At 47.4% G+C, this 24167-nt stretch overlaps 1 protein-coding gene across 3 annotated transcripts in view; it reads left to right on the forward strand.

The window, feature by feature from the left end:
• The window catches only part of LOC144111901 (nose resistant to fluoxetine protein 6-like), a 66814-nt gene that overhangs the window by 6817 nt on the left and 35830 nt on the right, over window positions 1-24167 (forward strand). For 2 of the 3 annotated variants that reach the window (XM_077644938.1, XM_077644937.1), the window contains exons 2-3: window positions 4126-4337; window positions 4657-4768. In XM_077644938.1, the coding sequence (XP_077501064.1) occupies window positions 4126-4337; window positions 4657-4768 (324 nt within the window). Of the gene's footprint in view, window positions 1-849; window positions 4338-4656; window positions 4769-24167 lie in introns of all 3 variants that reach the window. The other variant, XM_077644939.1, reaches the window with a different exon arrangement.

Below are 24167 nucleotides of genomic sequence, written 5' to 3' on the forward strand. Positions count from 1 at the left end.
GTCGAGCGCCCTAACCACTGATCCGGAAAATATAATTCTATACCAGTTTTTGAAATGAAGAAAAAGTATAAAGAAATGCTGTGCTTCACCCCATCGAAAACTGAAACTGACCGCAGTGGGCTGGCAGGAAGCTGAGTGCAAACGCATCGACAGCTCGTGATGTGTCCTGCATACGTAGCCTTATCTGAACTGGCCAAGTATCGCGGAATGCGGTTGTTTTTTCTTTGTCGCTTGGGGCAAGAGCAAGTAGAGTGACTGCCGTTTACGTGGCTGTTATTTGTGAGAGCGACGCAGCAAAAGAGACTGCATGCCATATGTACAATAGAACAGGCGATTAGAATTTTGCGCCGCCGTCATTGCAACCCTTCATGAGCGGACGATGCGTTTGCAGTGAGCATGCTGTGCGCCTTACACGGTGAGTTTGTTTTTTTTCCTCCACAAAAAAGGACCACATTTTCTGGCGCTACAAATCATCAGACAAGGACTTCTGCTTCGTTTAAAAAACTGATATCGCATCGTTTAAGTTAATTCAGTTTAAGTTAATTACCTACATTGTTAGCGTGATTTTAAATAACGCCTTCTGGGGCTGAGAGTTTGTTCCTGAGAAAATTTCCTTTCTATCATAACCACCTTATCTCTGGTATCTTTGAAAATGGTCCCTGGAACACTCGGTGCAGTGTTACCCGTAACGTGCTGCACACTTACCACAGTTTCTTGAGTAATGCTGATCTAGGATTTTAAAGCGGTAGATTTAAGGCTCTCCTTGAGAAGTGAATTCGTTCTTATAGCCTGAGCTCACTCGTTCATATAGCCTGAGCCAGTCGTCGACATCGGTGCCGTCGTTCCCAGAAAATGTACCGGGGTCACGGGGAGGAGCCATGACCACGAAGGGAGCAGCACCAGCAGGAGTGGTTCGTGACTCGCAGGATGGAGCCATGATGGTAGTAGGCCCGACCTGAAGACCGCTTCGGTGCTGCGTGACGTGGAGATCGTCCACCCAGCACCTCCACCTAAGATATTACGTGGCCTGAAGTCTAGGCAGGCACAAGGACGACCGGAGTACAGGGCACAGATCACAGCGAACACCGAGCGGATAGCGCCCACATACCGAACACTTCCTCCACGTCGTCTTTACGGAGATTATCCGTTGCAATATCTACGTCTTGTGGTTTTCCACGTAATCTGGTAGCTTACGACTGCATGCGAATGAGTGTGTGTGAGATTAGAGAGGCACAAATGAAGGAAGTAGTGATAAGGAAGTATAAGAATGCATGTCGGTGAGAGGTAAGTGTACGCGAGCTGTATGGTTGTGTCACGTGACATTGGTGCGTCATGTGATCTGGTAACGTTAGTAGAGCATGTGATCAGGTAATTTGCAAATGATATAAAGTGCAGTTACTGACCGCACTATTAACGCTATTGCGTCATAGTCTTAAAGGCGGAGCTTAAGTGGCCCTCAAATTTCTGTGAAAAAAAATGAGATAAATTTTGCCTGAATCCTATAAACGTGCGAAATCAGATTTGCGTGAACGATAATGACAACGATGAAGACAGATCATTTTCTGGCTGTTTTCGCGCACCAGATACAAGTTCATGAAGACGACGATGTGCAATTCACAACGCGAGAGTGTGTTGAAGTTTTTTTGTTATGGATACTGTAACGGCCCTTGGGTGATTGCTTTACATGATTGTTATGTTTTATAGATACCTCAATTTTAACACGAGGCGTGCTTGGCTACGGTGATAGCCTAGTTGGCATGAGGGATGGGGTGTTTCACGAGAATTTTTTTCTCGGCAGCAATGGACTGACTTGCCGACGCGGTACCTCGGGCTGCGCCCTAAAATGTTATCGCGATCCCAACACACACTGGAACGAAGAGAGAAGGGGCAAGAAAGCAGACGCATGGCAAAGAGGGCAGCTGTCAATCTTTTCACGTGCCTTTGTCTGCAATGTGTTCCTGAATATGTGCTCTGTGCGCCGCTCAGCAATATTTAAAAAAAAAAACCATCGTATGTTTGCAGTTTTTCTTTGGGCATCGACCTGGGGGAAAACGGTGCGAACAAGCATCTTTATTTCAGTCAAACGCGGTGGCATTGCACTGGTTCGTTTATTTTTTCGTCAAGTGGTATCACGCTTTATTTTCCTTCGTGTTCAAAATGTTTTTTTTTTGCGGAACTTTTATAAGTGCGGTTGCAAAGGCTGCTTCTCGGAACCATAGTGTCGTCATGTGAAAACATGTGTGATGCAGTGAACAGATCTTTCCGCGAGGTTGTTCTTTCCTTCAAGTGGTTGGGTGTACGTTTTTCACCAGGATAGTTGTACAATGTTCCCCAAAAAAGTTGTATAAGTATCTGGTTGAATTTGTAGTGTCGCCACATCTGTATCATGCTCCTTACTGTGGAGGGCCAGGGCAGGATATATTAAATGGGTGAAAAAGATGCCAGTTTGGCCGACAGTCAAAACATTCTTTTACATGTTGCATTCTAATACATTCCTCGTAAAAACCTGGCTCCATGAAAAACAAATCTTTGTCTCATGGACCTCAAATTACCTTTTATGTAGGAAGCCGGAGACAGTTAAACATGTTTTCTAATATTGGTGGGACGCATTATTTTTCTGGGATGTCCTACAGAGAACCATCAAAAAAGAACTCCCGATGCATCCTTATGGTATCCGATTTTTGCCACTTGATCACGAAGATGTACTCAATGACTTATGAATGTTTCTTGGCCTCCACAGCTTGTGGAAATCACGAATGCAAGTAAGGCATGCGGATATTGACACTCGCACGGGGCGTAAAAACTTTGTTGAAAGCGCTGTTTATCTACGGTAATGTTACTAGGCCCAGCCTTACCCACCCCATTTGGTAACACTGCTAGATGATGTAGCCAAATTCAAGAAATTTTAACTTCACTCGAGTCAGCTCAAGTGTAGCTACTGTTTTATTATTATACGTGACTAATTGTTTTCTTGTCAATCTCCAAAATGAAGGGGAAAAAAGCGGTGATAGCCTAGAACTCTTGTGCACTGGCCAGCTAAGCTGATCTACGCTCGCCGTCGCGGGTTCAACTCACAGTCGCGCAATATTTGTTTAATTCATTTTTACTTATTTATTCCACTTGGCACAAAGCCATAAACATCGCAAGATACTTGACGCAAACCGGCAAACATCACGAGACCTTGCTCGGGTTTTACCCATCGGAATAGCGCTTTCGCAAATTAATTGAAAGTTCGGCCGTGGTTTTCATGTAGTCAGGAGTTCGACGGAAATCCGTCTGGTCAGGCATGGTGATGCAATGAAGTGAAGTAGCAGTCACTGACCATAGTCGAAAAAAGAAAAGACGTGCTAGCTAGTTTATACTTGTGTTTCGACTTGGCGTGTGTAAGTAGGCTTACTTAGTTACGTTCGACGTCCGAACAACGATTTCTTGGAGTTAGTTTCAGTACTGTACTTTCAAGCTCACTTTCCTGAAGGATAAATCGCTGTCCTACGACTGTGATACCTCGTTGTGTTGTGTGTCGCGTCCGTATTTTATATACAGCGTGTTCAAAATTAGATTTTACTGATTTTGTTCATACATGTGAAGCGTCGTACGCTAATGCCGCTTTTGTACGTAGGTAAAGCGGGCAGGCGGACGCAAATTGTGGTATTAATTGCCCCTGTAAATTCAGTAAGTATTTGAATTAATTAATCACTTTTATTGCGTGACGTTAACCTGCCAATTTATATTAAGAACTTGGGGGCAGTTGCTTTCGGGGGCTATGCATTTTGTACCATTTCTATAACGCCCCCTGTCCTAAGATGCGCACGTTTCACATCTTTTTAAAAATCAGTAAAGACTTATTTTGAACACGCTGTACAACTTGCAAGAAGGAGCCCTAAACTCTTCATGCGCCCCACAAAGCCTGGCACAAATTGCTTGTAAACAAAAGGAGCCGCATGTGTGACTCGTAAAATGCATCGACATGGTTGCTCTAAACGTCATGATAGTACGTACACTGCTGCAGTGTTACCTTGGTCTGTCTTCTTTCGAAGTTGCATGTTAACTCGCGCTTTCCTTGAGTATCTTTTGCTGAGGGATCCACAGGTTCCCCAGCGCACGTTTGAGGCGCATGTTTTGCAGTGTTAGACGCCTCGGGAAAGTACCCCACTGGGGCCTTCCAGCTGTCACGAGCCGACCTGGGCGCCTTCGACGAATGCCTCGAGACCGTGCAGCTGGACGAATATGGTCGCGAGATGGTGCGGGGCCAGTACTGCAACCTGCTGGTTTACGCCACCAACAACAGCGACCTTAATGACCTCATCACTTCGGCCATGGTGTTTACGCACCCTCGTGTGAGAAATGTTAATTTTATTTTCCGTACTCTGGGAAGACCATCGAGTACAACGTCTCGCTTTACCACCTGCTCATTGCACTCATTGTTTTATATTTTCAGATAATTTCTATGTACTATTTTCGTGTTTTTTTCTATTCTTTTCTTTCTTGAGCAGGAAAGTAAACCTGGTGCAAATTTACGCCAACTGGAAGCTGACTAAACAGCTTCGTGAGCAGAAACAAACAGTGCATCAAGATATACTGTCGCTCAGTGTTAAATAGCAGACTTTGAAGGCGCAGACAGTGCACAAGAATCAATGAGCGTCTCTCTTCGCACAGGTTCGAAAATTCACAGGCAGCCTTTTCGAGCAGCGACTCCCACTCGTCCGCCTTGGAATATGCCTACTCGACGACTGCACCCAGGATGAACTGCAGGCGCTGCTAGTAGCAGGTACGTCTCCACCAGCTAAGGATACGTTTACAAATCTGCTTAACTGGAGCAGTGATTCTAGGTACATCTCTCCATAAGTATACGCCTACTTTTTGAGCTCGGGGTGTTTCATGGAGGAAAAATCCTAGAGTTGATTTCGTCTGTCCTCTATAGTTATAGCGTACTCCGGTTACATCCAGGAAAACGAGGTCGAATAGAAAGTTAGCTGCAGACGGTGCTTTCCATGAAAAAAAGTGCGGGTAATGAATCCGTCAGAGCGTCGCATGAAGTGCGCCCGTGCTCTAAACAAATCTTATTTCTGTCTCGAAGCTGTGTTTTCAAACGACGAGAGAGATGGGACGGTCACTAAGATGTCTACTTGCTTATTGTTCTGCGTAGACATATGTTCTCCAGCAAACGTTTATCATTGCATAGATGCGAATAAACAGGAAAAGATAGATCTGACATTACGGGCAAAATTCTCGCTTCGAGAGGGCCTGTACTTTAAAGAGGAGACGTGCTTTGTCAGCTTTGTTCTCTCTTCCGTTCTTATGCCCCTTTACCTCTTACAGCGGCCGCCTGTAACGTCAGGACTTACAGCCTACAGGCAATGCCCCTTGCCGGCTGTGTTATCAAAGGTGCGGCTAATCAATGGCAGAAAGGCCAAAGAAAAGAAAGCTTAGAGAATACAGCCCTATCCTGCGGCTTCATGCAGTACCTTGTTGCTATTACATGAAAGTGTAAGGAGCGCGTTCTGCTGAAAACCCGGAGCCATCATCCGACGTACTGAGTCAGTCGGGAAAAAATTCCAGAAGTTGCAAATAAAGATAACTAATGGCGGCAGGATCCAAATGATGCTAAAATTGGTGAGAATATTCCTCTAATCGGGGTACTTCAAAATATAGAAGTTATTAATTGAACGAAATTCCCCGGCATTAAGGTTCAATCCTCTGCAACACACAGGTCAAGAAGGCTTAGGGCAAACCCTCTGAAACGCATAGGCCAAGAAGGGTCGTGTATCAAGCGTGTTGTGGAGTGCATAACTTAGTAACATGTGTTTGGGATGCGTACTAATGTTATAGTAACTAAGGAAATTAAACCAAATATAAATATGACAGAGAAAGAAATAAAAATAAAAGACAAGAAAGAGGAGAAGCCGATAACGCGTCTCCACATAAGGCGAAGCTTAAGCGTCCTCCTAATTTTTTCTTAGTTTGGTGTCATAAAAAGGAGTGGAACTCGCACGGACGGGCCATTATAATGCAACATTGTTGCCCATAGCTTCTAATGAAATGGCATGGAAGCCATCTTGTCAGCCTTATCTATGTTTAGGAACAGTCTGGTGGTTCATGAATCAAACGCATCTAAAGGTGTTGCAGCAGAATAGAAGTTTAATGGAGTCGTTATACTGCATTCCTGCTTTTGTCTGGTTTTCTTAGGCTTGTCTGGCTTGAAACCTATAGGGTTACGAATTTTATGTGATGGTGATTTGAAAATATTATTTGTTGATTATCTCAAGACCGGGTTCACAAAAATGCTTACCGACTAGTCGTAACTCGGCAAGCCCTAGGCTGCAAAGCCACAGCAGCCAATAAATGCTGCATCCGATCTGCCTGGAAACCATGAAGCGATCATAGATATGAAAAGCTCTCCGAACTAGACTCCTAAACTCTACAAGATTGAAACCGGCCGCCACCGAAAAAGTTCCCCTTCTTTCACGAATGCTTGATGTATAATGACATATAACTTAAGCTAGCATAAAATTGGTACACGGGGTAGTGGTAGAAAGGAGCTCAATTAAGGCGTACAGGAAAACGTAAGCGGAAACAGCGATCTTCGAACAATAAGCGCAAAAGACATATTATGCTCGTTTGTGAGCGAACCATGCGCTGTAGGTTAAGATCCAGTGTTCCCATGTAAGGCATCGTAAGCAGGAGATAGGGTACCCTTACGATGGCGGGAAAAAATGTTCGTACGTGGGCTAAAATTCGTAGAGGATTGTACAAGTTGGACATACATGCTAAAGAGAAGAATGGCGCAGCATCAAGTAACGAGAAACAGCAGTGCTCTCTTGCTGTTCTCGTTATTTGATGCAGCGCCATTCTCACCTTTTGGCTGAAATTCGGCCATCATTTCGATCATGCAAAGGTAAGCCGCTCGAGTCCAGTGAGTCATGTACAGGGGGTGGTCTCCAGTGCGTCGTATCCATTCTGGTCAATGAGAATAAGCGATCCGCAGTCTTCTCAGGTGCGTGGATCTAGTTCTCGATAAAACCTAAAAGTATCATACTAAGTGCTCTGTATCGGCCAGCGTCGCGCTTTGACGCCTAGTGCCTTGCCCAGGATGCCTTCTGGTCGGCACATGCCGTTGTTAAGGGGAGGCATGTCTGTATAGGGAGGGTTCGCATTATCATGAGGCCTGTGGCCACCCAACTCCCATTACAGCATGGGATATAAGTATATGCTTTGGCTTTTGGGACAAGCCAAATTTTACTCGGCTCTTGCGCTCCGAGCAGATCTTTAATGATCTGGTGAACCTCATTTTTACCGAAAAAGTCACCTAAAAGAAAATGTATTTTTTCAGTGCGAATAACGGTTAACATCACACAGAAACTAGCGGATGTCTGGAGCCTATTCTAGATAAGTGTTCTTAGTTTTTTTTGCAGGTAGTTTTTAACCATTTCTAACCCCCCTTAACTACAGACGGCTTCCCCTAGTGGTCTGTTCAACAAATACCTTGAAGCGAGCGGTCCAAGAAAGAGTAATGACCTGTCGCCTTTGTGGCATGATTGTACCAAGCATTGCCCATGCTAACGACGCATTGCAGTGCGTTTCAAATGGCTCCTGTGGTTTTCGAAGACTTTTTTTCTCAGTGTTCACTCAGAGGCATGCGGTAGCAGTGCAGAAGCATAGGAAATACGCGAGGAAATAACTGCAGTAAACTAGAAAATATTATTTTCTGTAGCAAGACTTCCTTGCTGAGACGAGCCCATTTATAGAAACAATAAGCACGGATGAAGTAGCTTACGCCATGCATCGTAGCAGCACAAGCGCTAAGGTATATTTTCGCATGGAGTAAGAGCCCGAGGAAACCCTAGTAAAGGGGTTCTGCTTTGAAAAACTGACTATGTTGTAGATTTGAACTTCATGAAACAGAGCCCAATTTTTATTCCTCCAAATTATGAAAAAAAAAACACCTGAAGCAAAGAGGCCCAGATATAAGGCGTGTGTCCTCGTGAGGGGAGCCCGGATGGCCTCTTCCTGCCCTGATTGTTTAGAAACTTGGCATCTTCACGGTCGCATTCTTCGTACGGAATATCAGTAAGAAACGGTGGAAGCCGTAGCATCCAACTAAAATTTACGCCCTGTAAAGGGATAGATGCGAAAAGCCTCCCGCGTTGCCGCATTAGAGCGCTCGTCGCCTATCTAGTCGGCGTGGGGTGGATGTAATACTAGGTGACTATGAGTGCCTTCTTCTATATGTCTTGAGACGATGTGTATGTGGCTGGCCGGGTGAGTGCGACGGCGGTGTGAGGCAAAAGCGCAAAGAGCATTTTTTTATTAAACCTCTGTGAACAGGTGTGCTTGTGCTACGGTGAGCTTGGTCCTTAGCCGCAGTTAAGGATGTGAGCAGAGAGATGAGTGAGGGCAGCTTAAACAGTTGCGAGAGCTCACGAAAGAAACTGACAGTCTGTCTCTTCGTCGAGGATAGATGTCAGGGTGAAAAACGTTTTAGGGAAGGCGTAGTGCATTCAAGGGCGGGTCATAGATGGAGGTATAGCTTGGTGGTATAGATGTGATAGATGGTAGACAGAAGCTTCGTGATAAGCTGGTAAGCGCGCTGGGCTTTCATTGCCATTTTTGGCGTCTAGCGACCATCATCACCAGCGCCGGTCACTTGCCGAAGAGGAGGAGGAAGAGGCTCCAGCACGCGCTAGGCAGTCGCTGCATCGACCGCCATGTCGTTCCGGTCCTTACCCTTCTGACCACGTCCCGTTATGAACGTTACCTAATACACCATTACCTGAGCCATGAGTCCATCCTTGGTACAGCGGATTCCAAACATTTCAAATTCCCATGGAACATACGTTCCTGCGGATAAAGACAATGTGAGGTTTCCATGACGCTGTTGCGCTGTAGGATTCCTCGCCTTAATCTATATGCCGTTCTGGGTTCACGCCGTCGAATCTATGTGCGTCATGCGGGGACGTTGAAACGGTAGATCCTTTCATCCTCTACTGCCCGCGGTTTGCACGGCAGAGAAATCGGTTTTTGCAAAATCCTCGCGCTCAATTAGGACTGCCGTTTACTCTTCCCGTCCTCCTTTCCTTCGGTGCAACCGTCAAAGGGCATGCGATTAGGCAGGTGTGTCAGCCTCTTCACAAGTATATCATTGAAACCAGGAAATTTTTGCGTTAACTTCTCGATGCCTTTACTTTCCTCTCAAACTTATTTTCTTTCTGATTAGTTCTTAAAATTTACATACTGTACTCGCACCGCTTTGTTTCCTCGATTTTCATTCAGATTGCCTCAAGCTCTCTCAAAATTTGTGATTTTCTTTTTCTCTCAGAGTCCTCTCTATTTATGATCCGCTTGAGATAAACCTGGATGAGATTTTTCATGTTTGGATCTGCACCAAACCCTGGCCAATCCCTCACCGTGGGTATGTGCCATCGTATTTGAGACGAAAACAACAACGACCGCCATGTTCGTGGCTGTGCTGCTTCGTCACCGCCTGCCTGCTTCGTTTCCTAGTGGTGCCGGGCGTTTATTTTGGTGAAGGTCGTTCCACGTTCGTGAGGTTTTTGCCAGGGTTCAGGGTAGCTCTGCTGACTCGGGTGATGTAAGGTTGTCGGCGCGCTGTGTAGGCATGTCTTTCACCTCCCCGGGAGGAGGCTCGGCAGCCTGGTTCGCCAGCCTGCCGGCCGAAAGCTTGCCTTTGAATTCATGTCTAAAAAACGGTGTCAATTCAATTCCCGTGGCGCTTGTACCGATTGGTGATGAAATTCTCAAAATGCAAAATCAAAAATAATACAGCATCAACTGAAAAATCTAACCAGGCACTATCTCGACATCTCTGAAGTGCGACCTTTTGGGATGCGTGGCATTGATTGTAAGTCGGCAAACGTTTAATGTGTGTCGCATCTGCTCCGGTGTAATACCGTCACTTTTCTGCCGATTAAAGCCTTAATTCCTGAGCAGCTTGCGTATTGTACGGGAAGTGGACCCGTCATCTTCAATTCAAGAAATTTTGGAGGAGTTCCATGAAGCCGGGCCGGGAATTATTTCTCTAAACCGCTGCTCTCGCGAGATGGCTGGAGTGCGTGTTGCAACGGAGTCAGTCATAACAACTTTTTCTGGTCGCACATGCCCCTGGGAGTTGAAAATTTGCCGATTGTCTACCACGTGGACCCGCTGCATCCTCGACCCCTGCAATGTGCCAACTGTTGGAGATTTGGACATTGTGGTAGAGTCTGTAAGTCGGCGACCAGATGCCGGTTGTGTGGCGAAGGCCACTCTTCCGACAGCTGCACCGCTGAACAACCAAGCTGTTGTCTATGCAGTAACAGTCACAGAGCCGATGATTCCACTTGTGAAAGTCCGTCACAGAAGCAAAGTTTATTGGAATTAATTGAGCAGAATCACTGCTCACGGGCTGGCGGTTATGCACTCCTTAACCGCAAAAACACTCATATGCCAGCCTTGTGCGTTCCTCTACTCCTGACCTCGAGGCCACATTGTCTGCCTCAATAGTGTCAACCGTCGAAACGGCACTCTCAGTTGTGGTCGAGCGCATGCCCAGCACCTTCACGCAGGCGTTGTGTGATACTGCTACAAATCAAGCTATTTTAAACCTCAGCTAGTAGTTTCACCAGTATAAACATCACTTCAAGCCTGTGCTCATAGTTTTGTTGCCACGTCATCACCCAACGTGCCGTCTCACGTGCCGCCTCTCGACAGCGTCCCTATTAGTCTTTCTCGCAACACTGTTTGCACTAATGATGTAGAAATGGCTTGCCCTACGCAGAAGCGTCGTGCTTCAACCTCTCCTTCTAAGTCCTCCGTACCCCAGCTCAAGAGAAAAAACGGCCTTCTAGAGTATCTTCAGTGTCAGATATCCTACAAGAGTCTGTTTAAGCCTCTATTCTCGAATAGGCATGATGGCGGGTGTAAAGGTTCTCCATTGGACTTGCCGCTCTACTGCATCTTCTCTTCCTGATTTAAAAATTCTTCTATCTTCTCATAACCCAGATATTGTGCTCTTGCAAGAAACTTGGCTCTCCGCTTTGAAGTCATTTTCTTTAAGCAGGTTTCGTGTTTTCCGTGCGGACCGCATAAATGGTAGGGGCGGTGGGTTGGTGAACTCGATTTTGTCAAAATTGTGTCACCGGGCATTAATAAAGTAATGGATTCTGATTGCGAGCTTCTAGCTATAGCTCTAAGTTTGCCGCACTGCGCTACAGTCACAGTCGCAAACGTCTATTTTCCAAATGGAGTATGCAGAACAGACCATCTAAACAGCTTACTGGAAAACTCTAGCAGGGTAATCATTGCAGGGGACTTCAACTCGCATCACGTCGTCTGGGGTTCCTATACTGATTCACATAGACATATTTTATGGGAATGGATGTGAGGAAATGATGTGCGGTGTTGCAATGCTCGTGCCATAACCTTCATCCGCAGACACTCGCGCTCAGTTCTCGATTTGTCCTTGGCAGCAAAAGGAGTAGGTATAGGGGCATGGTCCACAATTGAGTGCGGGACATCTAGTGACCACCTGCAAATTACTTTCACCATATTGATGGGCCCCCCTCTGAGATCATGGTTCTGCCCGGAAATTAGTTAATCTTGCAGCCTACAACATCTTTGCGTGCCTCCCTTACATCTGATCTTTGTTCATGTAGGACCGACAGGGCACAGCGAGTGTTTTCTTCAGTTTTGAAGGCTACGGAGGGCTCCCAGTTCACTGTGCGTTCTGCTATTTGCAATAAATCACCATACCCATGGTGGCATGACGCGTGTGAGACAGCTTTCCATCGTAGGAAAGTATCGTACAGGACCCTTTCGCGTAATCAAAGCCCGGCAAATTGGATCAACCAGAAATTTTTATACAATCAAAATTTCACCACATATTTGTCAAATCAGAAAAATAGGAAGGCCTTGTATCGTTTTTATGGAACGGAATGTGAACTCCTCAGCCGTGGAGTTAACCAGCTCGGTAGTGCTCTCTCCACATGAGGCGAAAAATGAGTTAGAGGGAATTTCTCAAGGGCTTGCTTCACGTTTTCAGCAGCGTAGAGTCCCTCTGTTCGCCCCATACCCCTGCTCAGACTATGTTGTGGTTGACAAATCAGAATTAACAACTGCAGTTTCTTTAATGCAATCCTGAGCTTCTGATTAGGATGGTGGTACGGTCGTTATGTTGAAAATCTTTGCGCAAGACTTCAGTCAGGACCTCCTCGATATTGTCAATATATTATTGGAAACTGCATGGTTGCCGCACTCCTGGAAGGTGGCAAAAATAATATTGCTCTTAAAAGATACAAAGAAAGGCTTCCATATTGATGGCACTCGGCCGATAGCTCTAACATCCAATTTGGTAAAACTCCTAGAAAGGATTGTGGACAGCCGCCTATCAGTGCATGTTTCAGAAGTCAACGCATTGAGCTCTGCCCAGATTGGCTTTAGCCGCGGATGCTCCATTTGGTCTGCCCATCCCAACTTAGAGAGCAGAGTCCGCCTTGCTATGCGCAAGAAAGGAGTATCAGCATTAGTTACGCTTGACATTGCTAAAGCGTACGACAGTGTTGAATATTCTATCCTTCTCTCTAAATTGGCATTATTACAGCCGCCGTAATACTTTTATGCATAGATAAGCTAATTTTTAACTGGATGGCAGTTCTTTTGCCCGGACGGTTCCTTCACCTCAGACAAATATGTCCATACCAGAGGCATGCCACAAGGTTCTGTACTTTCGCCACATCTATTCAATCGGCTGATGTGCGACATTCCTGTACACGCTGATGTTAGAGTGTATGTTTATGCACATGACATAGCCTTTTTTGCTTCTGCAGCAGACATTCATGCCCTATATCGTTCTCTTCAGGATTACCTCAAAGCGCTCGAGGTTTGGCTGGATACATTAAATTTGGTATTAAATGTGCACAAAAGCAGCGTGCTAGTATTTAAAACCAAGATGCCTCTATGTATATCGCTACACTATCGCTCGGACAGTATACCTCAGGTGGAATCGTTCAGGTATCCACGCGTCATTTATGATGCCAGTATGGATTGGCGGCCCCACATCAAGACTAACGTTGATAAAGGTGAGCGTGCACTAGGTAGGCTACTAGGAATAAGTATTAGGAAATTTGGCATGCGCCGAGAAGCGCTTGTACTTCCCTACAAGGCCTATGTTAGACCCATTTTGGAATTTGTCAGCATACTTTTTCTGCCTCCCCTAAATATAAGCTTCATCCGTTGCTGCTGTTAGAAAGGCGCGCACTACGCCTCTGCATAGGTCTCCCTCAATCAGTTTCCACCGCAGTTCTGTACCTGGAGGCTCGTATTCCCGACCTTAACTGCCGTTTTCACCTTTTAATTGTCAGGACTTTTTTTGCGAGAATTTGAGTCGGTTATTGGTGTCGCTAAACCTATTTTCGTCTCGCACCCAGCCCTCTTTCTCACTCCTCATTGGTCAAGGTTCCGCCTTTCTCAAGTTGTTTTTACTCAGAACCTTTTATCCAACATTGGTAGTTTTGCATGCAGGGTTGGTCGGTCAGAGTACCCTGTGGATATTGCTTTTGATTATACCTTCCCACTTAATGCGAAGAATCTGCCTGCAAGGACATTAACTGGTCTCCTCTTTGATCACCTTGCCCATTTCCCGCAACATGCTGTGATTACTACAGATGCGTCTGGGTCCGGCCGGAAGGCAGCGGTTGGTATCTTTTCTGCCTTACTCGTAGAGCTTTTTGGTTTGAGTCCTGAATTACCGAACCATATTTCTAGCAGAGTTTATGGCTCTTGGGCTGGCCGCTTTAAAAATTCCCACAACTGTTACTCAGGTGATATTCCTCTCAGATTGTCTCTCTGTTTTGTTAGCGCTGGAGTACACACCAAACGCTTCTTTTTTGAGACGCTCACTAAAGTTTTTTATTTTTATTCCTGGATGGGTGAAAGAGGTGCGCTTTGTTTTGATACAAGGCCACTGCGGTATTTTACAAAATGAAGCAACAGATTTTTGGAAAAATCAGCTCTAAACCCAGGCAGCACAACAGCATTGGGCGAACACTGGGCGATCATTGGCAAAAATTGGCATGAATGGCGGTCCTACATTAGCATTTAGGCAAAGCGCTACCACTTTGACACATTGTCCCGACTTTCAGGCTAGTTTTAGGCCAACGTTCGGCCGATCGAGGGGCCAACGCAGGCCCTGCATTCGTTCCACGTAATCGGCCAGTAAAGGCCTCGGACTGGCTTTCAGCTTTCGAACACTAGCATCCAGCTATCGAACATTGGTATCCACCTTTAAAATATTAATAGCCAGCTTTCAAACACTGGTATCCTGCTTCGAAAATTGGCACATGCAACAAAACTCACTGCCCAATGACTGGAACTGTGGATGTGCTATTCAAGCTAGCAAATATTCATAAGTTAGTGTGCCTAAGAATTCAAGAAAAAGACCGGTTTATTGCATCGAGTTACAAGGATTACGCTTCTAGCGCACGCAGAATGGCTTGCGCTGCTACCACTCATCCCGGGAATTAAAGGAAAGGAGGACCCAAGAGAATGGTGGCAGAAGCTGCGGGAAAATCATTTATTTTCAAGTTTGCTGCGTGCCGATGTTTAGGTTGGACAACACAGATCGGCAAGTTGCTGTAGCGCGGCAAAGACATCCATAAAGTGCTTAAAGGAGCTGTCCTCCTGCGAACTGCTCAGTCATATCTGAAGTAATCGTTGTTCATATCTGAAGTAATTGCTCCCCCCGGTAACGAGGATAATCCCCGTCACCGGAGGGGCCCAGCGGGAGATACTTTTCCGCCAACGCTTGCAGGAGGACGTGTTCAGACACACCCGCCACCTTTTGATTATGAACTATGCGATCAATGGCTAGACTCTGATTTCTTTTGCTTTGCGAATCGTCGAGTAAGTGTTTGAGCAGGTTCCATTTGCCCCCCGCTCTCATCTGCCCGTCAACCGAGGAACAGACTTCGTTCCATTGCTGTTTGGACAGTTCAATGGAATGAGTTTCTGTTGCACAATTGAGCTCTGCAATTTCTTTCGGAGTCGACGGTGGAGTCTGTGCGTTCTCCAGCGGCTCAAGACCACCTTGGTCATAGCTTGTACGCCCTGCTGTAGTCTTGTGAACAGACTATCGAGATTATTGTAGTCGGTCTGGCCTGCCTTCCGCATTTACCGGAAGGCATCCCAGTCCGTCACTTTAAATTCCCTGGTAGGGGCTGTGCTAATTGTTAAGGTAATCTCCACAATGAAGTGGTCGTTACCCAGGTTCTCTTGCATATTTCGCCATTCTGCTCCGGGAGCGTTCTTGACGAATTCCAGGTCCGGAGTGGTGTCTCGGACTACCGATGTGCCGGTTCGCGTGGGGTATTGAGGATCCGTAATCAACTCCAGTGAGCAGTCAGAAACTGCCTGAAGAAGGAAATTGCCCTTGCTGGATTGGCGGGGGTATCCCCCGGCGTTGTGGAGTGCATTGAAGTCACCCGCTATGACTATGGGGGCCCCCTTGGTCAGGCCCATCGCTTTTGTCATGATCGTGGCGAATGCCTGCCGTTGATCCGACGGCGAGCTGTATATGTTTAAAAGGAAGACGCTGCTCTTAAGCCAACTGTTAGGGATAATTTCAACCATAATGATGTCCGGCCTGGTTTTACCAAGTGGTATTTTGTGTACTTGAAAGGAGTACTTCCGTGCGACCAAGGTTGCTAAACCCCGCTTTCCCTCCTCCCGTATCGATACGACCCGGTATCCCGGGAAGGTGGGCGCGTCATCGAGAGTTTCTTGTAACAGAATTATGTGCGGTTTGACCGCCTGTGCCGAAAGGAATTGCTGCAGCGCAGCTTTGCGCCGTTGGAAACTGGCACAGTTCCGCTGCCAAACAATCGACTTATTGGGATTGACCGCCATGGTGATTGCCTTGGATTGGCCATTCGACCGTCGTGTTGACGGGGACGGCGCTTGAAGGTAAAGGTGCCCGACGGGACTCCTGCGAAATCGGTCTAGCCGTAGCTAACTCGGCCTGTGCACTTTCCAGGGACGCCCTCCTTCTAAGGAGGGCAGTCACGCTTTCAGCGAACTGCTGAATTGCCTGCTGCATGCTTTCTAAGTCTTTTTTATTGGACTCGGTCTCCATAGAGTCGACGTCCCCCTTTGGGGGCGCGGCACTACGTTTACCCGAGCGCGCCTGTGGTTCCCCTGATGGACGCACCTGTTGCTTTTCGGCTTGCGAGGGGTAAGACTTACGGAGCGACTCAAAGTCAGCCATCATCTGCCGCATTTCTGCTTTAAATCGGGCGTTCTCTTGCATGAGCTGAGCGACTCTGGGATCTACTTTATGCTCCGGCAATGCTACCTGTGTTACCTTTGAAGCCGGCGTCGTCTGCTTCGTCTTGGCACGATCTGCCCAGGTTGGCGTTTCCTGGATCCGAAACCGGGAGGTAGAGCACCCTCAGGAACGAGAGCAACCTCTGGAGAGGCTGCGTTGTAGACCAGCTGGCGTGACGGAACGCTCCCTCCTGGGGGCTCCCGCCGCGTTGGAGTCACCAGCCCGGTTCTCCTTGGCCAGCTGTTGCTGCTGGTGCTTCTTCTTGGCGCGCTTACTACGCCGTCGGCGTCTGTGTACGACGTATGGGACTTGAAAGCGCTGCATACACGTTTTGTCCGCCGTAAGATGCGGGCCGCCGCAGAATGCGCACTTCGGCGAACACTGCTGGTAGTCAGGTGGTGAGGTTAGTCCGCAGCCCCGGCAATCCTTATTCGGGGGATTGGGGCAGACGTCCGCACGATAGCCCAAACCGCCACTAGCGTAGCAGACCCCAGTTTGGCGTTTGCAGAGCGTGCAGCGCAGCATGGGGACGACGCACAAGACATAGGCACTCTCATGCAGTCGAAGAGGACGACCACTGTGGTGGTGTTCTTAATTCGTTTGGTTTCCAGAGCCGTCGGGTTACGATGGTTGACGATCATGCGCTGGAGTGGGGCCTCGCTGACGTCTGCGTGGACCCCTCGTATGACCCCTTTGCAGGTGTTGTCTGCGGCCGCGATGTATGCGGCCACCTTGTATAGTCCTTCGCTTATGCGGATGTGCTGAATCCCGGCGTAAGCGGAGGCGTTCTTCTCCGGAGGGGGGGGGGGGCCTCGACGAGGCTGCGAGACGTTGCAGCACGCCTTGCGGGGCAGCCGTGCGGCAACTACTCTTCGAGCCCACGTGGGATTTCTTGTTCGTTGAAACTGGCGTTTCTTGCCGAGCTATCTTCTTCTTGCCTAACGCTGTCGTCCAGCCTGGGCTGTTGGCTTCTTCGGAGATTTACTCTCCTACCGCCATTTCTACTTCGGTCATAATGCCCCCCTTCGTCGGCATAGGCCTAAGCCTAGCCGCGCCTAGCGTCGCCGCGGCGTGCTCGAAACAAAAAGTTCCACAACTTGCGCACAAGGGCCACTCACCGAAAGTATTGCTCAGAAGAAAGCATGTCGAATGGCGTGCATTTCAGCGATAGGTGACATAAAAAGCAGACCGAAAACATTTACGAAGGCGGGAGCCGATCTGTCATTGTCAGCATTCGCTCGCTGCCGAGCTCGGTCTCCCTCAAGAGAGAGAGAGACAAAAAAAAGCAACATGTGAAAGAGGTTTGGAACTCTCGGATAATGAGTAATAAGCAGTTTGGAAAGCAAGGGTGAGGAAAACGCGGTAGCGTCAAAGTATTCTTGCAAAGCCTCATGAGAAGCATCATAAAACAACAAAGAAAATATTATGCAAGCATTTCGCATACGGGACATGTGGCAAACAAGCTAGGTTAACATGCTTCTAACACCATTTGTCAGGAGATTTATTCGCTGGTCGTCGAAGAATCCTCCAACTTTTTGTTGGTGTGGAAATTTCAGGCAAAAAGCTAAAATAAACAAAACCGTGCTGAATTGTGGCTCGCAACTATTTCCGATGCTTTCCATTAATAAAGGTAATGTTCCAAAGCAAAAAAAATATTTTCGAGCAAATAAGTAGTGACGTCTGAGAGAGCTATAGCCCTCAATGCAAATTACGCAACAGAACAATAAAATGCACAAAAAGCAACATTTTGAAACAGTACGATCTGCAGAAAAGGAAGGAAAAAGCAAATCGAAAAACACAGGGAAGGCGCATCACAGGGAACGGCGTACGGAAGCCTAGGAATCTCATACCGCGTGATCGCGTGTGTCTATGAAGCGGCGGCCTAATATTTCGCGCATGCGCAAATTATAATTGTAAATCACAAGGCCACTGCTTCGGTTATGGACGTTACCATAATTGCGCACGATGTCGGCTTAGGGAATGCACTTGCACTAAGTTATTGCGTTTGATTTAGGATCTCCATTAAGCAGACACCCACTGCGCAGTGCGGCAGTGAATTCTCTAGAATGAAGCAAAAAAGCGTCTTTTTAATTAAAAAAATTATGAAATGAAATTCATTAAATTTTTTTAGAAGGAAGTCCTCTTTTGCTGGTTTTCGGGTACTCGCGCAAACAGAGCGTGCAATAAATCTTTCAAATACATAAATTCCATAAAAATAGGCGGGTTATTATACCCAGAAATCGGACAAAGGCGACAGCGTGAGCTCTGTGCACTTCTCAAAAAAAGTATATTTTTTTAGCGGCTTGGCTAAGCCATATATTAATTGTTACAAGAATCATTAGAACTGGTTCACGCCAACGCACATTCGGTTATTACTAAATTTACGAGAAATTCAAAAGAGAATTTTAGTGGTTAGTTGCACCGAACGGACAGAACAAAATTCGATGGCAGCAGCACCATTGCTATACAGCGAGCGAATGCGTTTGGAATGCTTCCGAACGCGTTTGGAAATTGTTGCGAAGCACCTTACAACTCAACTGATCAGCGACTGAGTCCGCGGCAGACGTCGCCGCACCGCGCCTCGACGGCGTCGACACTCCACCTATAGTTTCTCCTGCACGAGAGCTCCCTCTGGCCGGCGCGATCTGCTGACAGCTTCGGTTTCATTGAGTTTTTTTTAAAACTATCATTTATCTCCGACTGCACTGTCAGAAAATATTCGTTGTTTAGTAACTTCACGCATATACTGCGAAAGTATTCGGTAAGAAAAAGATGAATAAACTTCAAACATTTGAACTCGTGCAAGCCCAGCCCAAGAGCTCAAACGAGTTTTAGCGTGTTCGAAAATTACTAATTGCCGAGATGGTACTCGACAGTAAAATCAATCTTCTACACAGTATAATAGATGGTACAATGTTCACAAACATCTGCCATATACTTTTAACACTGGATAAGGGGAGGCAAGCCAAGGCTAATATAGCCAGGTTTCGAAAATGGCTTAGCCATTTCTGGCAAAGGCTGGGAGAACTCTGGCTAACATGACCCACGATAGCCAGATTTCGAAAATGGCTTAGCCAATACTGGCAAAGAATGGGAGAACTCTGGCTAACATGGCCCATGATAGCCAGGTTTTGAAAATGGCTTAGCCAATTCTGACAGAGTGGGAGAACTCTGGCTAGCATGGCCCATGATAGCCATGATTTGATGATAGCACAGCCAATATCAGATGCTCATTGGCAACTGTTGGCCTACTTAGGGCCACGCTTTGTCAGTGGCTTTCTAATATTGCCCCGCTGTCTTATGCTACCTGGGATTGCACCTGCTGCCTGTAGCGTCCCAAATATTGTTCTTTTCTGTATGACTCGATTTCAGTGTTTTCAGTTTATAATTGCCACGTGTAACGATCCCTTACTCTGTACTGTTGACTACCAACATCTCATGTACCCATCGAAGGCTAGTGCGTGTAAAACCCGGCAGTGTGAGGCAGCGACGACTCTCATGCGGTGCGGGATTCCCCGTTTAAATCTTTACTTATGTAGATGCGGGTGCAGTGCCACAAACCTTTATGCGGCTTGTGGTGAAGTCGAGACATTGGAGCATTTCCTACTCTCTTGCCGGAGGTTTTCACATCAGAGGAGAGCACGCCTAGAAATTCCCATTATGAAGTTGGGTCTCACTTTGCCGGTTCCCCTCCTCCTCTCTTTCGGCGCGAGCGCCAGGGGTTTTGCATTGCATCAAGTTTGCGAATACCTCACAATTATATAACAGCTACAGAAGCAGATTCCCTTGCTAATTGTTTCGAAAATTTACGCATTTAAAAGAGCGTTTGGATATTTTCATATATTCAATTGTTTAATTCTCAGATATTCTCTCCCAATATTTTGTTTCTTCCTTTTGTTTTAAATTACTCTGAAATTTCACCCAAGGCTCAATCATTAGCTTGAAACCAGTTTACCTTATTCTATTGGATCTCCCCACAGAACCCTGACCAATCCCCTGTCGTGGGTATGTGCCATGTCACGAAGGCAACAACAACGACCGCCATGTCAACGCGACTTCATGAAAAGCGGTCACAGTCGTGCAGTCACCCCTGACCATTGTTACGCCGGTGGTAGCATGGCGGATGTTGCGATGCAGGGTAGCGTTGTTTGGCCGGAGAAGGGATGAGGAAGGATGGATGCTTGCATTTGGGAACGATAAACACAAACAGGCTCATTGGCACTTATGAAAAATTATTGACATATTTTACGAAAGAAAGAACAAACAGTCAGGAAGTAAAAGTACATAGCGTCGAACGAATCGTTAAGCCTTCGGTAATACACTTCGTTTCCCTTTTTTCCAGGCGCGCGTTCTGCTTTATTCTTTTATGCGGTAGCAGTGCATGCTTTTTTTGTGGCCCACTGCGAGTTTCACTCCTCATGCAAAATCTTCAGCAGTGTCGCCACAATGGCGCTGGTGGCTTTCGCTTTTTCCGAACCCGTCTAGTCAGTCTGGCCTTTGTGCGGTGCCGATCGCATCTGGAGTGCTGCGGTGACATCCTCGGACGATTACACTTTTGACCGGACTTCAACCTTAGAATGTTTTGGGCCCTTCCGTTGTCCTTTCTCTGCGGTCTCCTTTTTGGCTTGGCTCTCCTTGCACGCAGCCGCTTTCCAGAAACTGCCCTAGCTGTTCCGTCTTGCGCACCTCCCTTTCTGGTTGTGCCCTCATCCTTCAGATATGTTCTTTGAGTAAGCACCGAGCCGCATTTCCTACTTGAATTTGAACTATCGGCTCGCGCTTTTAATGAGTCACTGCACGTCGTAGACTCAAATTGTTCCGACTGCACTTTAGTTTCCACTGAGCCTAGCATCTTGCTCTCCTGAGGTCCGCTATCCGACCACACGATACTGACTCTCTGGCCAGCAAATCTACCTGAATTACACTCTTTGGTTAACGTTGCGTTCTGGCCTGGGGTTTTAGCGGCGCACACAGATGACTCGCGGTCACTCTCTTTACAGAAAAGCGCCTCCAACACTTGGCTACTATATCTAGCCAGCCGCATCGAAGGAGTGTCTATTTTGACTCCTCACTGCGCTGTCCTACGAGTTCTCTAATTGCTTCCTGAGGAAAAACATCAGCCTCCGAATCGACAAATGCTGCCCTTGCATCTGCCGAACTGGCGTTCCTTATTGGGCTTAAATATTTCCTATCGTTACTCCCCTGGGCAGCGGATGTGTCCCCAGCTGACCAAGCAGGCTCCCTACGCTGGTCGCTGACACAGTGATTGGAGCGCTGCCCACTTCCATCACTTCGTACCTTGGAGTCCGGTTTCCCACGATTTCAAAGTACCCGGAAAGTGCGCTCTTTTGTGTCCCATAGTTGTCGGCCTCCTCGTCGGACAGGCGCGTTAATACGCCGCCGACATCACATGGGAGGATGGCCAACAACAACCTTGACCAGTAGCTCTGGTCCAGCACCTCCTTAGTGCAAATCCGTTTGAATTTTGCGAGTAAATTGCTGAAATTTTCTCCTCTGAAAATATCTCAAATGGGCCATCGCTCTTTCATAATTCTGCACCTGAACTTTACGCGTGAGCTCTTGCTGCTGTTGTTCGTGTACTTTCTCTAGTTCAGTCCGTATCTCGCTACTCTTCGCCTCCCATTCTCTCTCTCATTCCTCGCGAAGTTTTCCCCTTTCCTGTTTCTTCTTCTCGCGGTGCCTTCGCTCCAGAATAAATTCCCGTGTCTCGTCTTCCTCCTCGACTGTTACCACCTCCGCCCGCATAATGTCCAAAATTGCTTCTCTTGTTCTAGTGGCGCCAACTGAAATGCGCATATCTTTCAGAATTTCAAGGAGGAGGTCCTCTACCTAGAACTTGTCCATCGCGGATCGCACCTTGTGCCGCTAATCCCCACTGACTTACAAGCTCCACCTGGTAACGATCAAAACAAGAAATTGGCGGTAGTTTAGTTTGGGATAAACCTGGAGTGACGGCACATCTACAGCTGGCTGAGTGGAGCTTGGTCACGTGACCAACCACCTGATCAGCCACGGCGCCGCGTCGCCGGCAGCTGCTCCGTACCACGTGACCAAACACGTGACAGCGTGGCGGCGCCGCCACGCTAAAGGCTCGAAATTCTACGGTAATGTAGCTGTCGCTAAAATGCCAAATTTTGCATTACCCAGAGAACCAAAATCCCACACCTAACATCGGCCTGTGCTAGTGCGGTCTGGCGAAATGAGTGGCAAACATCGGGCACTCACCCTGTCGAGTATGGCCGACACTGTCAGTCCCGTAGCCTCCATCCAGATGTTGTCGCTTGTGGCTTCAGATACCCATCGCTGATCCACAGTTGTTGGGGCGCCCAGACTTCAGATCCCGCCACTGGCAACCAGTTGTAACGGGTCGTGTAGCAGCATCCCACCGCTGCCACCAGTTGCTAAGGCGCCTAGGCTTCGGATCCCAACGCTGCCACCAGGTGTTAGGGGTCGGGTAGAATGGCCAGTTGTTTTGATGCAGGGTAGCGTTCTTTGGCCGGAGAAGGGATGCGGAAGGATGGAAGGTGACATTTGGGAACGATAAACACATACAGGGTTACTGGCACTTAGCGAATCTTATTTAAAGTTTTTCCGAAGGAAAAAACAAACAGTCAGGAATTAAAAGTACATAGCGTTGAGCGACCGGATAAACCTTGTCTCCAAGGCCCAGAGCGTTCGTTCCGGCTCAAGATGCTTGTTAAATACACTAAGGCTCCGCCCTGTGCCCGCACGATGCACAGATCGGAAGAGTCACCGCACATAGCACGCGGAGCACCGTAAGAATGACGAGGAGGGTTCGGAGGTCCGCTGCTTCTTCGCCCGAAGCTGTACGTCTATCCAAACACCGGCGCTTGAAAGTCACAGTTATTTTCGCGAAGGCGCCGTTGTCTTCTTCCTCTACCGTCTGACCACCGTCGATCGCGTCTTGCGAGGAAACAGACGAAGGGAAGGTCATCTCCCCCCTTCGTGAAGAGCGTGGGAAAGATTCTGCAGGCGAGTTCCCAGCAGATCTTTTTTTCGTTGGGTCCTCGTGGGGTCAACGATCTGTCGAAATTGCCGCCACCACGTGTTCATCCCGGTCGATGAACCTTCGCTTTAATCGCCGGTGCGGATCCCGTTCATAACACCATGCACCGCGGGCTGGCACCACCTTCTCGTCTTCGCCTCGTGGCTGCCGCTTGTAACGTGGGTCCCTACGGATGTTTTAACAGCCACCCCGTACAGCGCCTTCTCCTTTAGTACTGGGCGGAACAGTCAACGTCCTTCGCTGCATTCGTGAGGTTCATTTAGCTGTTGGAAGTGCCTCAGGGAACGCCCGTTTTTCAGCGGCTTTAGAAAAAATTGGCTGCTTAGAATAGATAAATAAAATTGAGGGAGCACTCTGTCGACCTAAAGTATTGTGAGGCAAAACCCTTTAGCGCGGTGTTGCTGTTTGTGTCACTGATGTGTGGTTAAGATGTTAATTAAGTACACCATTGTTTGTTAATCCTAAATGCTGGAGACACTGGAGAGCATTTCGGAGGCATCGATCTGATTCGACTCCTTTCTGCAAACACTCTCCAGCGTCGTAGACAAGGAGAACTACATATGCGTTGGCAGGACATAGCGTAGTCTGTAACAACCTCAGCTGCGGAACGGAAGGATGGTGGTTCGAATCTCATCGTGCGCAGAGATTTTTTGTCTTATCGAGTTGAAGAGTGTCACGGATGGACTAACGCACAACTCGAGTATGAGCCATTAAAGGGGCCATGACATGGTCGTCCTTCGTATTGCAGTTTTGTGCTTCATTGACTAATACAAGAGCTTATGATTCAATTTCCGAAATTTGGCT

Source organism: Amblyomma americanum, unplaced genomic scaffold, assembly GCF_052857255.1.
Source record: "Amblyomma americanum isolate KBUSLIRL-KWMA unplaced genomic scaffold, ASM5285725v1 scaffold_12, whole genome shotgun sequence".
Taxonomy (NCBI): domain Eukaryota; kingdom Metazoa; phylum Arthropoda; class Arachnida; order Ixodida; family Ixodidae; genus Amblyomma; species Amblyomma americanum.